Genomic DNA, 22,634 nt, shown 5'->3' with positions numbered 1-22,634 from the left:
AAATGTTATTGAGATGAAACAAATGCAATCATTTCCACTGCAATGTTAGGAATGTATTGTCACTGAAAAGAGTGAAAAAGGGAGAGTCTGAAAGCCTTTAAGTACATTTATAAATACAATAGATATTAGACAAAATACAAAACAAGCTAAATTACATATGGTTTAATGCCTCTTACTCAACATACTCTCATTAGTTGCCAAGGAATTTATGAGTGAAGACGTCTGACTGAGTACAACTTTTCAGTGAAAATTCTGTGTAAGTAAAGTTCTAGAAACCTTGTTTTTTCCTGATGCTACATTGGATACACATCTACTAAGAGAGAGAGAAAATGCCCTTCTGACTCCCCCTCTCCCCACTACACACACCCAAACAAATATTAAACCATACTAGAGCTACATTTTGTCTTCATCAGACTTTGCATAAGATCCATGTAGATGTGATTTTGCAAACTGGAGGATAAAGAACAGTTCTGTTGGTTCAAGATATAATAATAATATTTATATTGCACATTTTCCCACATGGAGGCAAGCTCGATGCACTTTACAAGCTATAAAGTGCAGTAAGTAGTGATGTATGACAAAGGGCATCACAATCAGCAATGATACGAATAGATATGCACTGTAAACGTGGATCTGAGATGGCGTGTGACAAATGCCATCACCAACAAGATACAGACATTCGTCAACAGATGTCTGCGCCACATCCTCAACATTAGATGGCCCAAGAAGATCTCCAATACAGTCCTGTGGGAGAGAACCAACCAAAAACCTGCCAGCCAAGACATCAAGAAGCGGAAGTGGGTCTGGACTGGTCACACCTTGTGAAAGCCAGCCAACAATATAACAAGACAAGCTTTGGGCTGGAACCCACAGGAGGCACAGGGTTGGGAGACCCAGACAGACATGGAGGAGATCAGTCCAAAGAGAGATGGAGACAGCTGGCATGACAAGGTACCAACTAGAAAAGGACGCCCAGAATCGGGTCCGATTGTGGGGTGTGGTTGCAGCCCTATGCTCCACTGGGGGCGGATAGGAACAAGAAGAAGAAGAAGAAACATTGCCAGGAACACGAAAGAAAAGAGAGGAAGAGAAGGAGAAAATAAAAGGGTATACTGATAAAGTGTTTGCGAATGAGATGTAAGAAAGAATGTAATGTCTCTACTGTATGGGGAGACAGAGGTAGTGCATTCCAAATGCTGGGGCCAGAAAGAGTAAGCAATGCCGAAGCTCTTCAGTCCAATATGTGGGACAGTGAAAAAACTGGCAGGGCAAACTGACTTGCCAGACAAGTAGATTAAGGCTGTGAATACCACGATAACAGAGTATGACAATCTTGAATTAGATGCAAGCCTGAACTGACAGTGCAGGTCATGCACAAGTAGTATGACACAATCAGACATGCTTGCAGAATACAACGCTCTCTGGAGCTTGTCAAGTTGGCAATCAGGGAAATCAACAGAGTAACTACAGTCGGGCAGTTGCTTTATCAAATTTTAGGTAAGAATATTTGGTTGATTCTCCTCAAAAGAAAACTAGCATTAAATTTAAAGTGATAATCTGCTTGCTGACAGCAAGTAGAACTTCTCTTGATATTCATTTGCTGAACCTTAATTTGCATTGCAAAGTAGTTGCTAAGTGTATAGAACCTGCTAATAAGTGGGGTTATACATCAACAGTATCCCTCACAGTATTATTAACAAAGTCATGATCTAATTAATAAAAACTAGCACAAAAGTGCGAAGAACAATGCCATTGTACTATTTTAATAATATGAAATCTTTGACAAGGAATGTTCGCAACTGTGACACTCCAGGTGCCCAGTTGTGATAAAGGTCATAACTGATCTGCTACATACTTCCTACATGCACTCTACACAATGATGATTGATGCACCGATATACTTATTTTGTGGTTTTGAAAAGCATGAAGAATGCATGTTTTTTGTATGTTAAAAATAAGTACCAGTACCAGTTGTCCTGTAGGACTGTTTTATGTCCTCATATAAAAAGAATAAATTTTCTGCATAAATTAACTGTCAGAAGGAAAGTTGATCTGTTGAAAGCTTAACTGTCGACCTCACTACGACTTTGTGCTGTCACTAAGAAAGCCCTCTGCTGTGTTTCAGGATGCATAATTTTGTAGTGACTCTTTAAATTCTGTTTTCTGGTAAGACCCTTGCCACAGATTTCACACTTGAAAGGACTAGGTGCACCATGGAGAATCTTATGAGATGCTAAGAGGGATTTCATTTTAAAAGCTTTGTTGCACACATCACATTCAAACGGTCGAGATTCTTGGTGTGTGATAAGGTGTGACTTAAGGTTGCATTTGTATGTAAACTTTCTCCCACAAATATCACAGGAGAATCTCTTGTCTTTGTGCTGGTTCATGTGAGCCCAAAGGTATGTCCTGCTCTTGAAGATCTTGCTGCACACATCACATTTGAACTCACCAGATACGAGAGGCTTTTCTTTCATACCACTACCTGTTTTCCAACCACAGTCAGCCTTCCTTCCACTATGGGACACCTTCTCATAATGCCACTTCATGTGAATGTCAAAGGCAACAATGTCTTTGAAATCTCTTTCAGCTGGACCACACTTGCTACACTTGAACAGGGAATCTTGCACGACTTCAGGATGCATCTGGCATTTACCATCTTCCAACTTCTCTCCACAGTTAAGACACAGCTGCCTGGTATGTCTAGCAACTATGTTTCTATCAATTACAAAACCCATCTTCTCTAGACTCTTGACTCGGTTTTCAAAGTATGGCCCACAAGTATGTACATTCAAAAGGTGACCACTCAGACTGGATCGAGTTTTGAAAGCCTGAGAGCAAACATCACAAAGAAAAGACTTCCCTTCCACGTGAAGAAGTCTGTGTTGGGTGAGGGAAGTTTTTCTCACAAATCCTTTGCCACAGATATCACAAAAATTACTTTTGACACCTGCATGGGCCTCCAGATGACTTTTAAGTCCACAGCTTGTTGTAAACTGAGCTCCACAAATGTCACATACCAAGTAACTTTCATGCACTCTTCTTGTATGTTGAAGTAAATCATACGATCCTTGTAGCATAAGCCCGCAGCTCTCACATTTGACAGGGTCTTCTCCTGAATGCATTCTCTTGATGTGATACCTTAAGTTGCATTTATGAATAAATGTTTTGGGACACATTTGACACTTGTACAGTTTCCTTGTACAAGGATTTCCTTCACTGTCTGTGCTTTCAACTACAACACTTTCAGGAACTGGTAGATCTTTCTGTCTCGTTTTTTTTGTCCTGTTATGGTTCTCTTTGACTGACTTTCTTTGTCTCATGTTCTTTCTGGCAATCTTCATTCTTTTTTGTTTGTGTTCCCCTATGTTTTTAGACACATTTGTTTGATCTATTTTTCTCTTTTTTAAGGGAGGTTTGAAATGCGTTTTTGACAAATGGTCTGCTTCATGAAGTGTTTTTACTGAATGCTTCAAGTTACTTGGCCATGGCCTTTTTTTCTTCAATAACATATGGCTTTTTGAATAATTTCTGCTAGAGTCTGTTATATCACATGTAGATGCTGCTGCAAAATCATTTGCCTTTGATTGATTCTCATCAGGCTTTGGATCAGGTCCCAAGTTATCCCTGTACTCTTTTTGTATGTCTCTTGAGTTAAGGGTCGATTGTATTCTGAAAGGTAGAGGCCTTCCTTCAAGAATGTGCAGGAGTTCACACAGCATAAAACCTTGTAAAAAACTCTGTACACATTCAAAATATTGAACACAGTGAGATGAACAAACAACAGCAGGCTTTACTTTAGATGTCCTCGGCACATTATGTTTGATTTTGATGCTTGTCAGACACACACAGCAGACATTTGAAAGTTTCACCTGCATTTTCGGAAATTCTGGAGTTGTCGGCATTTTACTTGCTAATGTGGCCTGAAAACAAAGCCAACCAAGTGATTTAGTTAATATCACTGAAACTGGAACTATGAAACGCATGCAGTAAAATAAAAACCACAGGGTTCACAGTTGGACAAGCGTTTATCGCTAAATATCAACACAGAATAATCAGAGTAACCAATAACCTATTACAACAATCGAGTTTTCTATTTGAGAGTGCAATGAATGAATGTTGATAATGTATTTTCTGTTTTTAAACCGCTTCACAAACGATTTTTTTCACTAACGCTAAGAATTTTTTTTTCCTTGCACCCACTTTAGGCCTCTTAATAAGTAAACTACAGAAGGAAATCACACACAAGTGAACAATGTACTAGCACGAATATTAAGTTATTTATGCGACACGAGAAAAATGCAATAAAAAACGGCAAAAAATGCACGTGACTTGAAAACAGAAAAAAATAATGAAAAGTTAAGATGGGGAAAAAAAAGTAACAAACCGATGGCTGCATTAGAAACGTCTTTTGTTTTGGTACTTGGATGTCGGCGAGCCTGATACACTTCCGGAAGTTGTCATTCGTCTTATTGCTCATGCGCGTCAACTGTCGTCTGCGACCACCACGAAGGTAGACTATGTAAATACAGTGTTTATGGATGAATTAACACTACGATGCTCGTGATGACCAATACTATTGTCATATTGATGCAGAAGAGGTATTGAACTGAATATTCATACATACTGACTAGTTTTGCATGATCCGATCAGATCAAATTTACATTTTCGCGATCAGATAAAGTCACTAGAATGGCGAATAATTAGTTTCTGTAGATTTACTATTCTTTTTATGCAGCTTTAGAAGAATTTATCAAAATCTTAAAAATTCGAGACAAAAATCTTTATATATATCAATAGGGCATTTGTTTGGGCATATGTAAGGAAAACAATTATGAGCGAGCCGTCGGAAAGAAATAACTGCAGATGATTGCTTGCTGCGGTCCTTATTTGTTAACTCCCTTTGGCAGACTTTGAAGTCTGTGGTTACTCACACCAAGGCCAAACTATCTCAAAGACTTATTAATACCATGCAGAAATTCGCTAATTACAAGTGTCATACAATACAACACAACTTTATTAGTCCACAAGGTTAATTACAAGTAGTGCTTATTTGCTACTAATAAGGTAATGAGCTGAAGACAACGAAAATAAGAGTTCTCTTTGCGATTTCTTCTTTTACACAACTCTTTTTAGTGTCAACTTTTATCGTTCTCCCAGTATATTTCCCGTTGCATTGTTTTGGAATTAAGACTCAGATTTAAAATAGTAAACGTAGTACTTTTATTTTTAGTTGTTTTAACTTTTTTTCCGGTTTAAAGCATCAAGATTAAATAAACAATGTAACATAGTCCCAGCAAAACGTTTTTGAGACTGCATGCAATAAAGACCCTTTCAGTTTTCTCTAAAACCAGATGTTTTTGTGACAGTGCGGGGTTCTGGAGAGAAATCGAAGCAGTGAGATGCAGATTGATTCTTTCTGGCGAGAATCTGTACATGCGCTTTCGTGTATCATTCTCATACGCGAGTTGGAGAATAAGTTAGCATGAAGTCATGAAAAACGGCGTTAGCTACAGAGTAAGAGAGAGAATTTTAGCCTTTTGTTTGGTGGTTACAACGACTAGCGTTTTCCTTCAGTCGCGGGGAAGGGTTGTTGAAGAGGCAAGGAATGTGGTTTCACTGGACCTCACAGAAAAGGAATTTCGTAAAATCCACCAACTCTTTCTTTCCCTTTCCGGTAGTGTACCGCTTGGCGATTGTCACCAATACAGTGAGGGTTGGCTGTCCTGGGTTCTGCTCTCATCTCGGACACGCTAATCTTTCTCTGCAGGTGGCATTTGTGCCTTGCCTTGATATATAGCCTTAGTTGCTGGTTCTGCGTAAAACAGAAATTATCCTCTGTCTGTGAGAGAGAGAGAATGAGACAGGGGGAAGGGTTTCCACTGTAGTAACGGTGAAAACGCTTGTCACCAACTCAGGATCTAGTGCATTGCATTCAGGTCTCATTTCGGGCATACTTTCTCAGCACAGGAAATCTGTTTACAGGATGGCATCGATATACTTCTATTTTCAGGCTTCGCTTACAAAGCTAGTTTGAAGATTATATATACAGTGATACCTCGGTTCTCGAACGCCTTGACTTTCGACCAAATCGGTATTCGACCAGGAAATTCGAGAAAATTTTGTCTTGGAATCCGAACAAATATTTGGAACTCGAACATCCGAACGTCCGAGATGAGCCGAGTTGAGTCGAGTTGAGCCGAATGGCGTTCATTCTGCCCAGCGCGCCTTGCTTGCGTCATCAGTGTGAGTGCAGAGAGAGAGAGTCACGTTTTTGTGGAAAGAGTCACGAAATGTGTGCAAAATGGGCAGAAATCGCAAATTTTGTTGAACAACATCACCCTGATAAAGTGGTAGCAAATAGAGCAGTTAACATTTTTAATGACAATGTTATGTCCACTTTCCTCAAAATTTTGCAAAAGAGAAAAAAAACAGCAAACAATTGATAAATTCTTCCGTAAAGAAATCAGACCAGCAACTGCAGAGCAAGATTCTGATTCTCCTCAGCAGAAGATACAGAGAACAGAAACACCCGAAGAGCAGTTATCCTCTGTTTTTATTGAAGAGGACTCCCCTTCAAAACAATAACCATCCCCCTTCCCTCCTCCCTCCACATTCATTCCCTCCTGCCATAAAGTTTGGTACAGGTACAGTAAATGAAACACAATGTACTGTACTGTACTGTACATTTTATTTTATTTTAGTATTTTTTTTAATAAATACATTTTTATTTCTTATTTCTTGTTGAGACTCATGTTTTTCTACATATTATATACAAATTAGGACAGTAAATAGGCATTTTCTGGGGCTTGGAACGAATTAATCCAGTTTCCATTATTTCCTATGGGTTTCATTGCTTCGGTTCTCGAACAATTTGGTTCTCGACCGTCTTCCCGGAACGAATTATGTTCGAGAACCGAGGTATCACTGTATATAATTGTGTGTGAGAGAGAGAGTTGGGACTGGTGTTTTACGCCGAGCCAGCAACTAAGGCTATATTACGAGGCAGCCAGCCCTGTAAACAGATGCCACATGCAGAGTGATTGGACGGCCTGCCCGAGACGAAAGCTGAACCCAGGACAGCCAATCCTCATTGTATTAGATCACCGTTACGCCTCTGGACCGCCCGAGAGAGAGAGATAACACAACTTTCTGGAGCTGGGACGAAATCAGCAGTCACAGTAGCAAACAATAACGAATTTTTAAAGAGCATTTCCCCGTGTAAAGGAGAGTTTAATGGGCTGTCCTCACAGAACTACTGTCTCTTTAACACAACGAAACCACAATTCAAGACAAGCAACAGCAAATTAATGAACACTTGGCTTATCGATATATTTCAGAAACACACATAAGCTCTCATTTAGTTCGTTTGGAACCCAAAGTTACCAGTTCATGCTCATCCTGTTTTGGATGGGGTTTATTGAGAATATATTCAGCTAAGATTATGATGTCACCGGCGCTGACCAGGAGACATGTAAAAACTAGCACTCCGGCTGCGAACGAACCAACTGCAATGGACGAAAGTCTCGAGTCCTGAGCACTCGTTAGCTTTCTTCTTCTCTTTGACAGAGTCGTCGTGTTCAGTCTGAGACTTTCCTGAACCGATCTTGTGAAGGACTCGAGGTCGCTCAATCTTTCCGATGAAGCGATGTGTAAAAAGCTGCAGCGGCAAGGTTGTGTGCCATCGCACGCACGAGTGGGCAAGACGGTGGCGGGAGAGTCAACTGATGCTCCACCTACCGACGTCGTGCTCGGCACAATGGTGATGATACTTGTCCGAGAGTTGCTAGTCGATGCAGTGGTTGGCACAGGTAGGGTTGTGATAACTGTGTCCGTTACGAAGGGTTCAAGGGTATTAGTTATGTATGTTTGAAAGTCGTCAGGACTTTGCAACACTTTCACGCTGTAAAGGTTAGCCGCCACATCACTTCCCACGGCGAGGGAGCGTTCGGAGGGTGGAGACAGAGGAGGAGTAGCGAGTGACGTTGCCATGTTGGCGAGAAAAGAATTTGGATCGAAGCTGTCGCTCAACGTCAAGACAGAGAAAGGGAGCATAGAACGCGTTTGTCCTGCTTCCACATTCTCTGTGCTAAACACAACAGACGGAGGTGGCGAAATCAGGTTAACAGTTAGAATTGATGTCATCCCGGTTTGAATAACAGGTGAAGCAGGCAAATCCACATTAGATGACATGGATGACGTTGTCCCTTGCTCGAGATGGGAGAAATTGAAAGCTTGTGACGGGAATAACGTAGCTTCCGGCTCAGACTCCAGCGAAGACATTGTTACAGTCGGAGAATCTGAAAACAAAAATGTGAGGCGTGGAATTGTAATAGCATAATGACTTACTGATTTTGTCTATTTTTTATTTCAGATCTTTCGCCTCACGACAACCATGCAAATCATTTTTTTCAAGGGACGAGTTACGGAGCGGGTTTTTTTTTTTGTTTTTTTGTTTGTTGTTGCGAAAAGTAGAGAAGTGATGTACAGGAGAGCATGAACTTTTTGTTGTTGTTGTCAGTAATCTGCGATCTTTACATGACCAAGACCACTATAACCAATATCATTAACATCATCACTGCTACAATTCCATCAACAACAACAAAACAGAATTTTTGTTAAAGATATGGTGCATACCTTGACATGAAATGAGAACGAAAGCCCAAAACGTATGTTTTGTTTTGTCTTTGAAAAGGCATAAAGTTGTTGCAATCCTGTTGCTGGCGTTTAAACATATTTGACGTACAAAACTGGCCAGGCTTGACCGGAAGTGACGCAAGTCTCCACCGTTACATTCTTTAGTAACAGAAGCATATGGAGAGTTGTCAACGTTGTCTTGGGCAAGGTAGATAAAACTGACATTGGTAGCTGAAAAGTTTGGAGTTGGCGTTTTATTGGTCATTAAGACACACATTTGTTAATACAGGTACAGGTAACAAGCGCGGAGTGAAGGTAAAGTAGCAACATCCACTCTAAACTAAGGTGTTCCATTTCTGAACACACTTCTGTTACCAAAAGGACACACTCTCTTACATGTCAGTGACTTATGGTCATTATAGCATGAATGAGATACAATCATATAATAATACATTCATGAATTCGAATCGAGCTAGGATGGCCGCGAACATTTAAATTATGACTTCTTTTACTGTTAAAACTGACGACACTTACGACAACTAGCTATGTCACAATGGTCGTAAGGGAGGGTCACGGTTGTATTAACAGCCTCGATCTCGCTGACGATGCCAGCTCTGCTTGTGGTGTAGCACCACGGAGCAGACTGAGACGCCGCCGGGTTGCGACAATATCGATGATTGAAGACGAGATCGGGAAAGTAGTTCCCTCTGCGGAAGGGTAACTGTGGGTCCGACCAGTTCATGCAGGTCTTGCCGCTGGACATCAAAGTCAGGTTGCCGCTATAGTCTGTTCCGTCTTCTCTCACCTTGCAGAATTCATCTGGCAACAGAAATGTTAAAAAAAGGCTAGCGGTTTTTTTCTCCTAATGATCGGGTAAAACTCAGTGGATGATATTATTTTCCTAAATCTGAGTGAATGCCCCTCTTGTGACCATTTACAACAGGTAAAAAAAGAAAAGAAAAAAGGGAACGATAGCCACGCATATGTTATTTTTAGAGGACTCGTATTCATGAAGCACATTAATTTACCCCGCCTGTTATCCTATCCAAACTAACTACCCGGCTAACTGGAAATAGTAGCTCAAACTTTGTCTTCATGAACTCGGAGTAAGTATACTCAGATCATTGTACCAGTCTGTATTTTATCAAACGCACGGACTTGCTTCACACGTCCGTGATCGGACCTGCAAAAACTCTCCCCCACCAAGGGTAAATATGGCGGAGGTCGTGATTGATACAGCTCAACCGAAACCAAAGCGAACACTGAATTATTCTAACAAGTAAAGTGAACAGATATAATGGGACAGTACTGAAAACGGTAAATACTGAGCTCACTGATGCGCGTTTTCACTTACTTCATAATCTAACAGTAGCAGATGCTATAGAAAATGAAACCGACCTTTACAATCGACTTTGTACCCTTCGATTTTGTCCACCGTTCATTTGTTTTTGAATAATAATAATAATAATAATAATAATAATAATAATAATAATAATAATAATAATAATAATAATAATAGGTTGCTTGTACGGCGACTTCCCCTTACCCTAAGGCAAAGCTCACAGAAATAAATAGCTGTCGTCTAATACTTGCTCGAGGATCACCATTTGATCAGAATGAATAAATTTGACTTTTCTTGCCTGCTTTCGATTGTTTAAAAATGTTTCTCGTTTTAAATGTTTCACGCCTCACCCTCTGACCCCAAAACTCACGTGGAATAGCTGTATCGAGAACTCCTGCTATGCCGTTCAGTAACTTAACTTTATCTCCTGGGTAGCTCATGAAGTTCGTTTGCCTGTCAGGTTAACAACCTGCTAGTTGTAGTTACCCATAGTTATATTGCTATCCGTGAATATAAGCCCAAGAAAGAACAGAAGATTAAGAGGTATCTCGTGATTTCCACTACTAGTGCAAGAAGAGAACAACGATGAAGTGTTATACCAGTTATTTGACTGCTGGATTCTCGGGGTGAACCTAGACATCAGCACACAGCTTCATCTGATGGAAGTAATGAGCACATCACACAGACTTACCGCAGCTAAGTAGGTCACACTCTTCCAAACTGAGGTTTTTCTGGTTGACATAGCACCATGGTGCAGCTCGGTCGCCTCTAGGGTTGCGGCAAAAGTTGTCTCGTCTGCTGAAAATGTCGTCAGGGAACATGTTTTCTGTGTATGGCGAGTCATCGACTGCTGCCCACGGGAGACAGCTGAGCCCGGATTTAGTCACGTTTAACTGTCCTTTGTACTCTGTACCAGTTGGTGTTTGTAGGCACTCCAAGGCTGAAACAATCCCCAATTGTGAACAGAAGAAATAATTGAGGCTGTACTGAAACACAAAGCAGCAGAAAGGAGGGTGGACAAAGAGGATTGCAATTGCCACAAAAATATTACACTCTACAATAAAACTATTTTGCTGAAAATAATTTGACTTTGGGATCAATAGGTAGAATATATATATATCTTGATTTACCATATACCGTTGATGAACGAACACGAAAATCAAATCCAATAAAAATGAGGACAAAGGTTTTAATTTATATTTTTATAATTAAGAAGCCAGTTGAAGTAGGGAGTTATAACCTGGTAAAAAGCCAGCATTTGCTTTATAAGAAATTTTAGAAAAGAAAGCCAGAGTCAGGATATTCCTTGATAGGTGAATACTTGTTTATGACAAGCTATCCCATTTTTAGATGCATTGCCCCGTACAAAACATTCTTCCTAGATTGAATGAGACATGCCTCCTTGAAAAGGCCGGCCGAAGACCTTGATGTCTGATTTTTGAAACCTGTTAGCTTTTACTAGCACTTCCACCGTCATTGCAAGTGGACGTTGGGTGCACTGAGTGTAGCTACTGTAGTCACTATCCTGGGTCACGGTGCAGGTCCTGGTGGCGCCCTCACGTGACTTCACGGTGACTGTCGTGTTACCTGGTGGAGGTGAAGGAACAAAATATGATATGGTATGACAACGTGAGCAAACGGAAAATTTTAAAGGAAGTAAACAAGACAAAAAACAAAATCAACAAAAAAAAAAAAAAAACAACCCCCAAACAAACAAAAAAAAAAAACAAAACAAACCAAAAAAAAAAAAAAAAAAACCAACAACAACCAAACAAACAAAAAAACAACTCCCCACCTTTCTTTGTGACGTACACACCGAAGACTTCGAGTTGTGGCTCGAAGGTAAGAAACGCACGCCACCCAGTGCTTGTATTCGTTATGTTGAGTATTGCCGTGCTTGCTCTGTCAATTTCGTCTGCAGATATTCAAAATCAATCAGTTAATCGAACGCTTAAAAAAAAAGTCAATAGGCAATGAATTCATTCACGACATCGTCACTGTAAAAAACTTTCGGCGATAGAGGTTATTTAAAAAAAATATTTTAAAAGCAATGACTTTGGCAAATATATTCTGTCGCTCCTTCTCCTGCGGTTCATCAATCACTCTGTCAATCCTGTCATCCATCGTGACAAACAATCCTTCAGCTGCCAGTCCTGTGTACAGATTGGTCCACCACCTGTGCATCGAAGCGTGGGCGAAGTCCATTGTGAGTCCACGCCACAGCTTATGTTTCCGGAGCCGCTGATGGGCGTGAAGCCATCTTGACACGCGTAGGAGACAAAGTTGTCGATCATGAATGACGTCAGACTGTTGCTGACCAATCGGAGGGGATAAATGCGTGATGGGAAGTCACAGGTGCCTAAAAATAGATGCACCACTGAAGCGTGAGTATGCATGCAATCTCAACTACTCACAGACACACACATATGATAATTACATTTAACACAAGCGGTATAACAGACAGCAATAACAGACCTGACTACTATCTACTGTTTTCTGAACCACAAAGACTATTTCGTTCTGTCTTTGCACGAGCCTAATGGACTGCTGACTAAAGTCACGTGATCCAGCAAGTCACGAGAGATCGCTCACGACCTGGCTGATGACGTTCTGTTGGTTAATCAACCCAGCATGGAGCGAATTGTAACTGTTAACAAATTTGTTTTCCTTTCTATACTTTAATACTATAAAATCCCCAAATCTTAGTATCAAACAAACTCCTTTAGGATTTTTGTTTACCTAAATGATGACGACCTTTGACATCGACGTCACAGACCTGCAGGCGGCCTTGAGCGTCCCCAAAGGTGGCAGTGAGGACCAGGAGGTTTCCGAATGGCTTGTTGGGAAACTGCGAGCACTGCAACCTTACCTGCGTCGTACCGTTCACGACATCCGCTCGACTGACGTTGACCGCATCGCACTTGCTTAACTTTCCGCCACTGACCTCCGCTCGAACTAAGATCTGCTGATCTGCAAGTATGAGAAGGTGGTTTTTTTTTTCCATGAGACTGAATAAAATGGCTGTCACAACGTTTTATTGCCCACATTTATCTTTTATTTGTGAGAGTTATTTCCGGCATAATTAAATTTAATTCATTTTCACAGATACCAGCACAAATATCGGTTGTAGTTTCGTACGCTATGACATAGGCGTGCCTTCACTATGACCTTTATGATGATGATGACGACGACAACGACGATGATGATAATATAATAATAAAATCACCCGGATCGCCTTTGACATAGGCTGGTTGCCATACTACAAAGTCTTTTTATGTCATCGACACCCGGGGTATGCATGGTCTTTTCCCCACATCGACTCTTTGACTATTCAGACTCTCTTCTCCACATCGACATCATAAAAATGCTGATGACATTGGCAGACCTGTGGCGTCCAGCCTGAGTGTCAGCCTGACGGCCATGACGTCCACCTGATAGCCGGCCAGTGTAATGTTAAGCTGCGGGCGGAAGGCGGTTCTGGTGGCGCTGCAGGTCGCGGGGTCACCGTCGATGGCCAAAGAGGCGGGGGCGGTGTCCTTCGCACCAACGTCTTGCACCGCAGATGCGGTCCGTAGGTCCAGCGATGCTGTTCAACCAGAAACATACCCGGAACTCAGACTGCGGTGGGTGTTCATGAGGTGAACTAACCAAATACTGAAACGACCCCAAAGCAAGACACAAAATACAAAAAAACAAAACAAAAAAAAAAAAACAAAAAAAAAACAACAAAACAAAACAAAAGAAACCAAAAAACCGAAACCAAAACAAAACAACAACAAAAAACAAAAACATAAACCAAAATCAAAACAAAAAGTTTTTAAGTTCTCTAAACATAAACCAATATCAAATAATAATTAAAATAACAGCAAATCAACCAAACAAAGCACACTAAAGCTCAACAGTGTAAAGCAAAGAACTAATGTCGTTTCACAAACAAATAAAAACAAAGAATGCTAATTATAAGAAAAATGAAACACATGCAAATAAACAGATATCATTCCGTTATTTGACACTGATCTTTTCAAAAGAAGTGAGGTGGTCTCACCTTTACAGTACAGCAAGATGTGGCTCCAGCCAGAGAGAGTCGGGAGGCAGTCTACAGTTCCTGCATCAGTTCCGTAGTCCTCCAGACACGCGTACGACGTGCGGCCGCCCTCGAGGGTGGTGTTCCAGACCTTGCTGGCGGCGGAAATATTTCTGGCCTCCATACAGTTCACTGCAAGGAATGGCTCGAGACTACATCTCTGATCATCGTGTGATATTTCTAACTGGCCCTGTCGTGTTCTCGGACTGAGACACACACACATTTCCCGAAAATGGGAAACAGTCCGAGAACATCGCACCCATGATGTTTATGATTAGTAATGCGTAACACCGTGAAACACGCGGAGCACATTACATCTGCACGCGCATGCGCTGAAATTCATCTTTTCGTCTTCCGTTCGCTTTCGAGTAGTTAAGAGAGTGTGGCGCTCTTCATGGAAGGCGTATATTCTAGTTTTGTTGAAGTTATAATTTTTGGTCGTTGGTAACTGATGTATGTGTATTTCTTTTTATTTTATCCTTTGATCTGGAAATCTTTCTTTCTTTCTTTCTTTCTTTCTTTCTTTCTTTCTTTCTTTCTTTCTTTCTTTCTTTCTTTCTTCTTTCTTTCTTCTTTCTTTCTTTCTTTCTTTCTTTCTTTCTTGTCTTTCTGTCTTGTCTTTCTGTCTGTCTTTCTTTTCTTTCTTTCTTTTCTTTCTTTCTTTCTGTCTTTCTTTTCTGTCTTTCTTTCTTGTCTTTCTTGTCTTTTTTCTTTCTTTCTTTCTTTCTTTCTTTCTTTCTTTCTTTCTTTCTTTCTTTCTTTAGTAGGTCTTTAGTCACCTTGGGAAGGGTGTGTAAGGTAACAACGGGACATTTTAAGATCGTGACAAAGCAAAATGTCGGGGTCTTTCAATCTGTACAGCCTACTCAATACAAGTCTTACTATTTAGGATACTGATTTTTATCTGTTCTTAAATCCACAATAAAGAAAAATACGAAATTTTCTTCATTATTTATAAGCAAGAGCAACACAAAGCGAAAGAGATTTGTTTTTCTAAAATATTTGCAATCAGTAAATTTTATTCTCAGGCTACCCAGGAACGGGCAGAGAAGTACAAAGAGGATTTCATTTTCTCCAACATTTACACATAATGGACAGATAACATATTCCATCCTTTCCTGTATTTGCACACGTGATGCCCAATCAAAACTTTGTCATCACAACTTTTAATTGCCTGTCTAATTGCAGGTAGATGATGACAAATGATTAGAATTGCCGAATATTCCATACAAACTCAATATTCCATAAAACGCTCGCTGTTGTTCAAGTGTTCATTATTATTTTGTTAGTTACAATCTGAACATCTCTCATTAAAAGCATGCAAACATTCGTTCGTTCTCATACTGTGCTTCTGACAAACAAACCCAAATCAATATTGCTATTCGATCATTTGTGACTAGATTAACTTAGCCCTTAAAGTCGAGGTTAATCATCATTAATCCTTTTTGAACAGTCTTTGGTTATACAGGGTGTGTGTGGGTGGGAGGCGGGGTAGGGAGGCGGGAGGGGAGATGTTGATGGCGTTGCTACCCAGGGTAGTGTACATTATGTCACATTCAACGTGTGGTGCAGTGTTTTACGAACTAGTCTCATGTAGTCCTTGTGTCGCCGTCAGTCTTGTCTTCTTTGTCCACACACACACCGCAGCTTATTTCACACAGTCATTAAATATTTTAAAGTCTTTTCAGAATCCTGATAAATTGGTTGTAAAGCTTGTGCACTTCGACCTTCAAAGGAGTTTTTAAACTGCTCATCTTTTACCTGATTCCATATGTATGTATTGATATATCGATTTTCTACACCTGATTTATGCATGACAGAGAGAGAGATAGAGATAGAGAGAGATTGCGCGTGCGTGTGCATTTCGTGAGTTGGAGGTGTACACACATGGTACTTCTAGGTGTACCTCTAACTGTACATAAATTTAGAAATTAAACTTTGGATTTGGGTCGGATTAAGCCCCAGCACCCCTTCAAAATTCCACCAGATTTGAACAAGCAGACGAAACGGAAGACGAGCCGACGAAGTACAGCGCTCCATGTATCCACAAGTCCGTAAAACTTTCTCATGTATATCTCCCCACACCTGCTGTATGAGGTATGTGGCCCCACACCTGTGTATGAGGTATATGGCCCCACACCTGTGTATGATATATATGGCCCCACACCTGCTGTATGAGGTATATGGCCCCACACCTGTGTATGAGGTATATGGCCCCACACCTGTGTATGATATATATGGCCCCACACCTGCTGTATGAGGTATATGGCCCCACACCTGTGTATGAGGTATATGGCCCCACACCTGCTGTATGAGGTATGTGGCCCCACACCTGTGTATGAGGTATATGGCCCCACACCTGTGTATGATATATATGGCCCCACACCTACTGTATGAGGTATGTGGCCCCACACCTGCTGTTTAAGGTATATGGCCCCACACTTGCTGTTTAAGGTATATGGCCCCACACCTACTGTATGAGGTATATGGCTCCACACCTGCTGTGTTCGATCCCTATAAGTACTCGCACAAGTCTGCAGCTGTACTTCTGTAAGCCCATAATATTCCCAACCAACTTACATTCACACACAGGGTGTACATCCGAATATCCATAGACGGTTTGGCTCAGCATCTCACACGTTCGCGTGGTGGATCTGGTGGATGCCTGGTAACCATCCATACAGTCGTAGCGCACGTTGCCGTACCTGGGGTCTGCGTCTGGAATCCACTTTCGGAAGGCGTGGGGTACCGGCAAAGGTTCCAGGCATACCGAGTTCTGGAATCCCGCTGAGCTTACTAAACAAAAACATTCCGCTGAGCAATCCAACCACGTGAAATAATTATGGCGATATTTCCTTAATTTTTTCACGAATAATTGCGGCGGAAGTTATGAAGGAGTTTTGGTGACGACAATGATAACAACGAGGAGGATGAGGGTAATTTTGATGACAACGACTATGATGGCAATAATAATGATGATAATGGTAATGTTTGGAAGATATAGGAAGGAGGACAAATACACTTACCTGAAATAAGAGTTAGATGACTCAGCAGAACCAACATTTCCTTCAGAGGGTGAAACTTTATTTTCTGATGAGCGAGCAAAGGGCATAAGTGAGGTCCAATTCCTTGTTTTTTCGACATATCAGCAGACGATCGGGGTCAAAGAACTATCGTCCATGATGGCAACCGGCCGTGAGTAACAAGATTCTGCAAGCAGTCAAGAAGTTGGTCAACCATCTATGCAAACCCCCCGAAGGTTTGTTCGTACCCATTGGTGTCACACCCGTTAATACCATCAAAAGGTGGCGACTGTATTTATGTGCGTAGAGTAATCCTCGTAAATGAAGGCCAGACAAACGATCATAGCCATGCACCAAAAATCGAGAGACACACAATCTTCCTGCAGGAAAGAAACCATTTGTCAATGCCAGTGAGATAGTTCTGCTTGTTTGCGGAAATCCATCTGTAAGAAAATACCCGATTTCCACAGACATGCCTATTCCACACTTTTCGCTTTCTTCCGTCTGCACTCGAAGTACTGAGTTCGAATCCCACTGAAATAAACCGTTGAAAAACGACTGGTTTCACAACAGATAGAGGCATCAATGAAAAATCGTCCGACAGCGAGTTACTTCGATGAGATCCGAGCTTTCCAGCAGACATGTTCACACTATTGACAGGGAAGGACATAAGCAGACCATAGATGTGATGAGAGATGATAAAGAAAAGAACCAATGAGGACCCAATATATCCAAGCAACCATCCAGCTGAATAAGCTGTGTAGTATACTTTACAGAAATTCTAGTCAGGAAACCTTCCCCGCCCGAGGCATCAGCATCTGAAGACTGTTTTCATTCCCGGCACTGAGTGTGGTCCTGCGTTCAGTGTGTTCAGTCGCCTCTGAACAAGTTTGTGTTCCAAAGCTCGCGCATGACAGTGTGTTACTAAGCTGCTGGCATTTGTTTTCGAGAAACACTTCCACTTTCTTTATCACATGCGAGGCTTCGATCTCCGATGCAGGACGTGAACACGGCAGTACATTTCAGAATTGAAGTGGATTCAGGCAATATGTCTTTAAAAGAATGGAAAATAATTTACTTTTTTGTTCATGTAGTGTATTGCTGTGATAAATCACGTGGAGAATTTAACTTCCGGTCTTTTGATTATGACTGGAGCAGTGTTAGTGAGCTGTGATACACACGTGACTATAGAAAACCCTTTTAAAATTTTTTTTTGGAGCAATGTACGATAAGTGCAGCCATCATCGGTGAGGACCTCGCGTTGCTGATACTTCATTTACAGGTAGTGCACACTTTCAGACAAATCAATGCACAATCATTGCATCGCTCTACGTTTTGTATACTCAACAGACAACATTGAACCCTACATTCAACAACTTCGATTGCTTTTAAGGACTAGTGGAGTGCACGTTTTGTGATAATGATTGGGTATATCTCAGTGCAAAAACATATTTCTAAAATCTGCTTGAATACATCTCTTCCGTTTCGAGATCGATTCCTACAAACATCACCATACATAGTAAAAGGTCTAAACTACGTCACGCTTGTACACAGATGCTATGATACAGATAGTCCTATAATACTACTATATCCTATAATACTTAAAAATATCTCAGGATACTGTTTATACCAGCATAAAAAACAATGCAGTAGTATCTCATATCAGAATATCTCAGTATTAAAATACCTCACTAGTGTAAGTATATAGTATTAATATAAGTAAAATATATATCAACGTACACTACCTCATTATAAAGTATATCTCTGTATAAAATTATTTCAGTATAAAATAAATTCCCCAGTATAAAATACTCAGTCTAAAGAATATATCAGTATAAAAATACTTCTATATATCAATATATATATATATCAGCATAAGTAAAATATGTCTCATCATAGTACCTCAGTATAAATTATATCTCAGTATATAAAAATATCTCGCTATAAAAATGTCCAAAAATAAATAAAGTACTCAGTATAAAGGAAATGTCGACGGAGACAATGAGAACGGGGGAAAGATCTGATGACGATGTGAAAACAAAGGCAGTAAAACCTAAAAGCAGCCACTTCTTTCATCGTAGTCAATACTGTTATCGTTCATCCCCAACTCTTAAGTTTCCAAGTCGATCAATCTGCGGAGAATAAACTAATGCCTGAACTTGCTTTCATCGAAGAGTGTCTTACCTGCCAGGGTGAAAGTCAGCCCGCAGCTGGTCGGCACACGTTGGACGTGACATAATGTACAGTACCCTGGGTAGCAGCGCCAGCAACATCCTACCCCGCCAAATGTAAGCCCCGCCTACCACCCACATACCCGGGATAACAATACCCGGCACACGCTTTGTCACCTACCTGCACGTTTGGAGTCTTCAAATGCTAAAACATTTCCCAGGTTTTCTCTGTGTGTGTGTGTGAGAGAGAGAAGGTCGGGTGGAATCATGGAGTGATTAGTTAAATCTCTGTTAAATAGTTAACGAATTCAGAATATCCTAACTAGGTTTGGGAGTTAGAATCAGTGTTCTCTAACATAAATCGTATGTAACCATCCCGAGAAAACCCCGGGTGGATTGTAATCCGCAAAATCGTGAAAAAAGATGATTGAAGCTTCTTAAGATGACAAGAGGTCGAAGAGCCCTGAATTGGATGGCGCCTGGTTGAGAGGTCACTTGTCCAGGTCGACGTTCTCCAGAAAGGACTTAAAAGAAGAGTGTGTCGAAGTGTCTTCTTTTCTCTTCCAACTCGACACGGATGATTTCAGCACGTAGTCGTCTATTGATTGTCATTCACTTTGGATTCTGATGTTCTTGACGTGTCCAGGAAATCGCCATCCTATTTATTGCCTGCTGTTTACAACTTCAGTGTTTGACCCTTGTGTCTCTCCAGACAGCCTCTGCCTTCTCCACGGACAGAAGCTTAATGGCTTGAGGTTTGGCGTCGTCAAGGCGACAAACAAAACATTTTTTGTTGTACTTCCTCTCTTCAGCGAGTGCAGGAGAGGATAAGAATAATGAAGACGGATTTGGAGGAAATGTTTTTAAAAATTAGCCGATGAAAGCGAGTGAGTGAAGCAGGTGAAGGATACAACAAACATGAAGGAGAAGAAGAGGAAATATAATGTCCTATCTCAGTGTAGTTGTGTGTGTGTGTGAAAATTTATTTTTATTGACACATGCCAATTTTACTGTCAGAGTTTTCTTTTTCAAAAATAAGTGAAATGTGGTGTTGGATAGAGAGAAAATGGCGCACACTAAGTAATCAGACGCGGAGGAAGCATTTTATAATTGGAAATCTGATATTTCCCAAGCGTTCGACTTGATTTCCTGATTAACATTCAAGACAAACAGAACAAAGCCATGAACAGTAAAATTTAGACACCCGGACATGGAGATTTCCGTGCCTCATCTCCATCATACAGGGTCAACAAATACTGAGAAAAAACATGGAAATAGTGACCACAGAAGGTCTGGCACCACGACTCATATACCTAAAGAACTTTTCCCCAGAGGGTCAGCTTACCTGGCTGGGTAAATCTGCTACCAGATAGAGATTAGAATTCCCTATTAGTCACCTTTGGAAAGACCTACATTTTGTCTATCCCATAATTTATTGGTGTAGGCCCCTGTTGAAAAGGTTTTTCCCCAGATAGCATCAGAATATCGCGCTGGATGTCATTCAGCAAAACCGAGCAAAGGATATTCACGACAATAGAAATAAACTGGACAAATATGATGGAGCAGAATTGTTTTTGTTGTATTCATAATTAAAGACCAACAGGCGTCAATTAAAACAAATTAGGGTGTGAATATTTCAGTCATTTTTTTTAAGAATAGAGACAAATACTGGTGCTATCTGATATTGGTATAAGGACAACATTTGATCAAAGTGAATATTAAGCTGGTTAGTTAACTTTACCTTCTTACTGGCTCATGATTCGGATGTAGTTTGTCGGGTTAAATTTACCCGTCGGTCTTTTAGTCATTAACATTTATTTCAGAAAATTTGTGAGAAATTCGACATGTCCGCATTAGAGACTTTTATTCATTCACTCTCCGTGAACGATTCAGTAACAAAACAAAATTATTCATTCGGCAAATTTATTCATGAACATTCCACCGTGATAAGAATTACATTAGCATTTGCAGAAAATGTTACAAATCCATTAACAATTTTATGCACGGTGCACCCACTGTACTCGACTATACTGAACCACAGTGGACCATACCAGTTGAATACTGTTCACAGCAGTATAGTCCACAATGAACAAGAACGACAAATGTTCAAAAGACAGCTTCCGTTTGTATGCGGGAGTTAATTATGAGTTTACAATTAGTTGACAAATTAATTCCTTAGCCTCCCCCACCAACCTATATTCGTGATAGTGATGAGCAGTACCAACACTAAGGTAGTAAGTTGGGAATAATGTGATAGAATAATTAATGAATATTGAGAAGATGACCTTCTTTGTGGGTATATTTAATATTTATGAGATTAAATATTAAACAGCTCGTATAGTGGTACTAGTGTGTAATGAACTAGAAGACACGCAGGAAAATATGCAGTAAATCAAACTGCCATTGAGGTGGATTTTTTTTCCTTGGCCATACTTCGGAAGGTTCCTGATCCATCGACAGTTTGCGGGACCATGCGATGAAAAAGATTCAGTTTGCATGTCTCTGCGGTCCGTTTCCTGTCTGCAGGTGCTTCAGCAAAAGTCAGGCGAGGAATGGATGTCGACCGTTGATAAAGAATTGCTCCCACTGGAACATTCATTTCTCGCGATCCATTTTTTAATCTACATTTTTTCTTTGCTCTTTATTATCACCTCTCTCTCTTGCTCTCTCGCGTCATTTCCCATTGGCTCCAGTTTGAAAAGGATTGATCAATGGAATCAGGTTTAGCATAGTCAACTTAGTAAAGTCAATTTTAAGAGCGTTTCAGGCTGGTGCAAGGGGAAACACATTACAAGTATAGAAGAAAGAATGTGAAGAATATTTAAATGGAAACTTACAGAAACATTTTTTTGATTTGGGAAAACTGGAAATGGTTTACACGATTTCGCTGCACAATACCGGGATGAAATTGTCAAATCGACTCCTGTCCCCCTCATGGACATCATTTGCAAAACAACACAAGGGTGCGCTGCTGTTTGTGAGCGAAGTCTGTCGATTAAAGGCCAACCCGCCACAAACAGTTTCAAATAAAGCTCAGAGTTAAATGGACGATACACACCAAACTCACTTTTGTACTTTTAATTTGCATCAGAAAAATTTCTTAAGATTATCATCATCATCATCATCATCATCATCATAAAATGTCACTGACTGCTAATAAACTCACAGAAAATGTTGTCTTAATCTGTCTCAAGATCCAAGTAATAACTATGTGGGTTGAAGGATTGTGTTGTTACGAAGAGGTTTTTAAATTAATATCTGTTAGGAATTTTTATTTTTAGGAATTAATACCTTATAAGGAATTAAACCCCAAAAATTAAAAATAAATTGTTCTTGGGTAAGCCTTTAACAGTTTTGCCAATTGTGAATGACCTTAAG

At 40.4% G+C, this 22,634-nt stretch overlaps 2 protein-coding genes across 3 annotated transcripts; both read right to left on the bottom strand.

Annotated features, from left to right (window-relative positions):
• Positions 1-147: 147 nt before the first annotated feature.
• On the bottom strand, positions 148-5,173 carry LOC112577293 (zinc finger protein 708-like). Its single transcript, XM_025260345.1, has 2 exons — positions 4,387-5,173; positions 148-3,922 (listed from the first exon to the last, which is right to left on the bottom strand). The coding sequence occupies exons 1-2, from the start codon at positions 4,477-4,479 to the stop codon at positions 2,063-2,065; spliced, it is 1,953 nt and encodes a 650-aa protein (XP_025116130.1). The 5' UTR covers positions 4,480-5,173; the 3' UTR covers positions 148-2,062.
• A 1,768-nt stretch (positions 5,174-6,941) lies between these two features.
• On the bottom strand, positions 6,942-19,423 carry LOC112577292. Of its 2 annotated transcripts, XM_025260344.1 has the most exons (13): positions 19,270-19,423; positions 17,089-17,272; positions 16,643-16,858; positions 14,024-14,194; positions 13,364-13,564; positions 12,718-12,948; positions 12,155-12,337; positions 11,774-11,893; positions 11,377-11,565; positions 10,670-10,918; positions 9,171-9,455; positions 8,637-8,867; positions 6,942-8,299 (listed from the first exon to the last, which is right to left on the bottom strand). In XM_025260344.1, the coding sequence occupies exons 2-13, from the start codon at positions 17,204-17,206 to the stop codon at positions 7,356-7,358; spliced, it is 3,138 nt and encodes a 1,045-aa protein (XP_025116129.1). In that variant the 5' UTR covers positions 17,207-17,272; positions 19,270-19,423; the 3' UTR covers positions 6,942-7,355. The 2 variants fall into 2 exon arrangements, with proteins under 2 accessions (XP_025116129.1, XP_025116128.1); XM_025260343.1 differs by lacking the exon at positions 19,270-19,423 and having other exon boundaries at positions 17,089-18,132.
• Positions 19,424-22,634: the final 3,211 nt, after the last annotated feature.

The sequence above is a fragment of the Pomacea canaliculata genome, linkage group LG12 (assembly GCF_003073045.1).
Source record: "Pomacea canaliculata isolate SZHN2017 linkage group LG12, ASM307304v1, whole genome shotgun sequence".
NCBI lineage: Eukaryota > Metazoa > Mollusca > Gastropoda > Architaenioglossa > Ampullariidae > Pomacea > Pomacea canaliculata.
The sequence above is the reverse complement of the archived record's forward strand: the minus strand, read 5'-3'. Positions and strand labels throughout refer to the sequence as shown.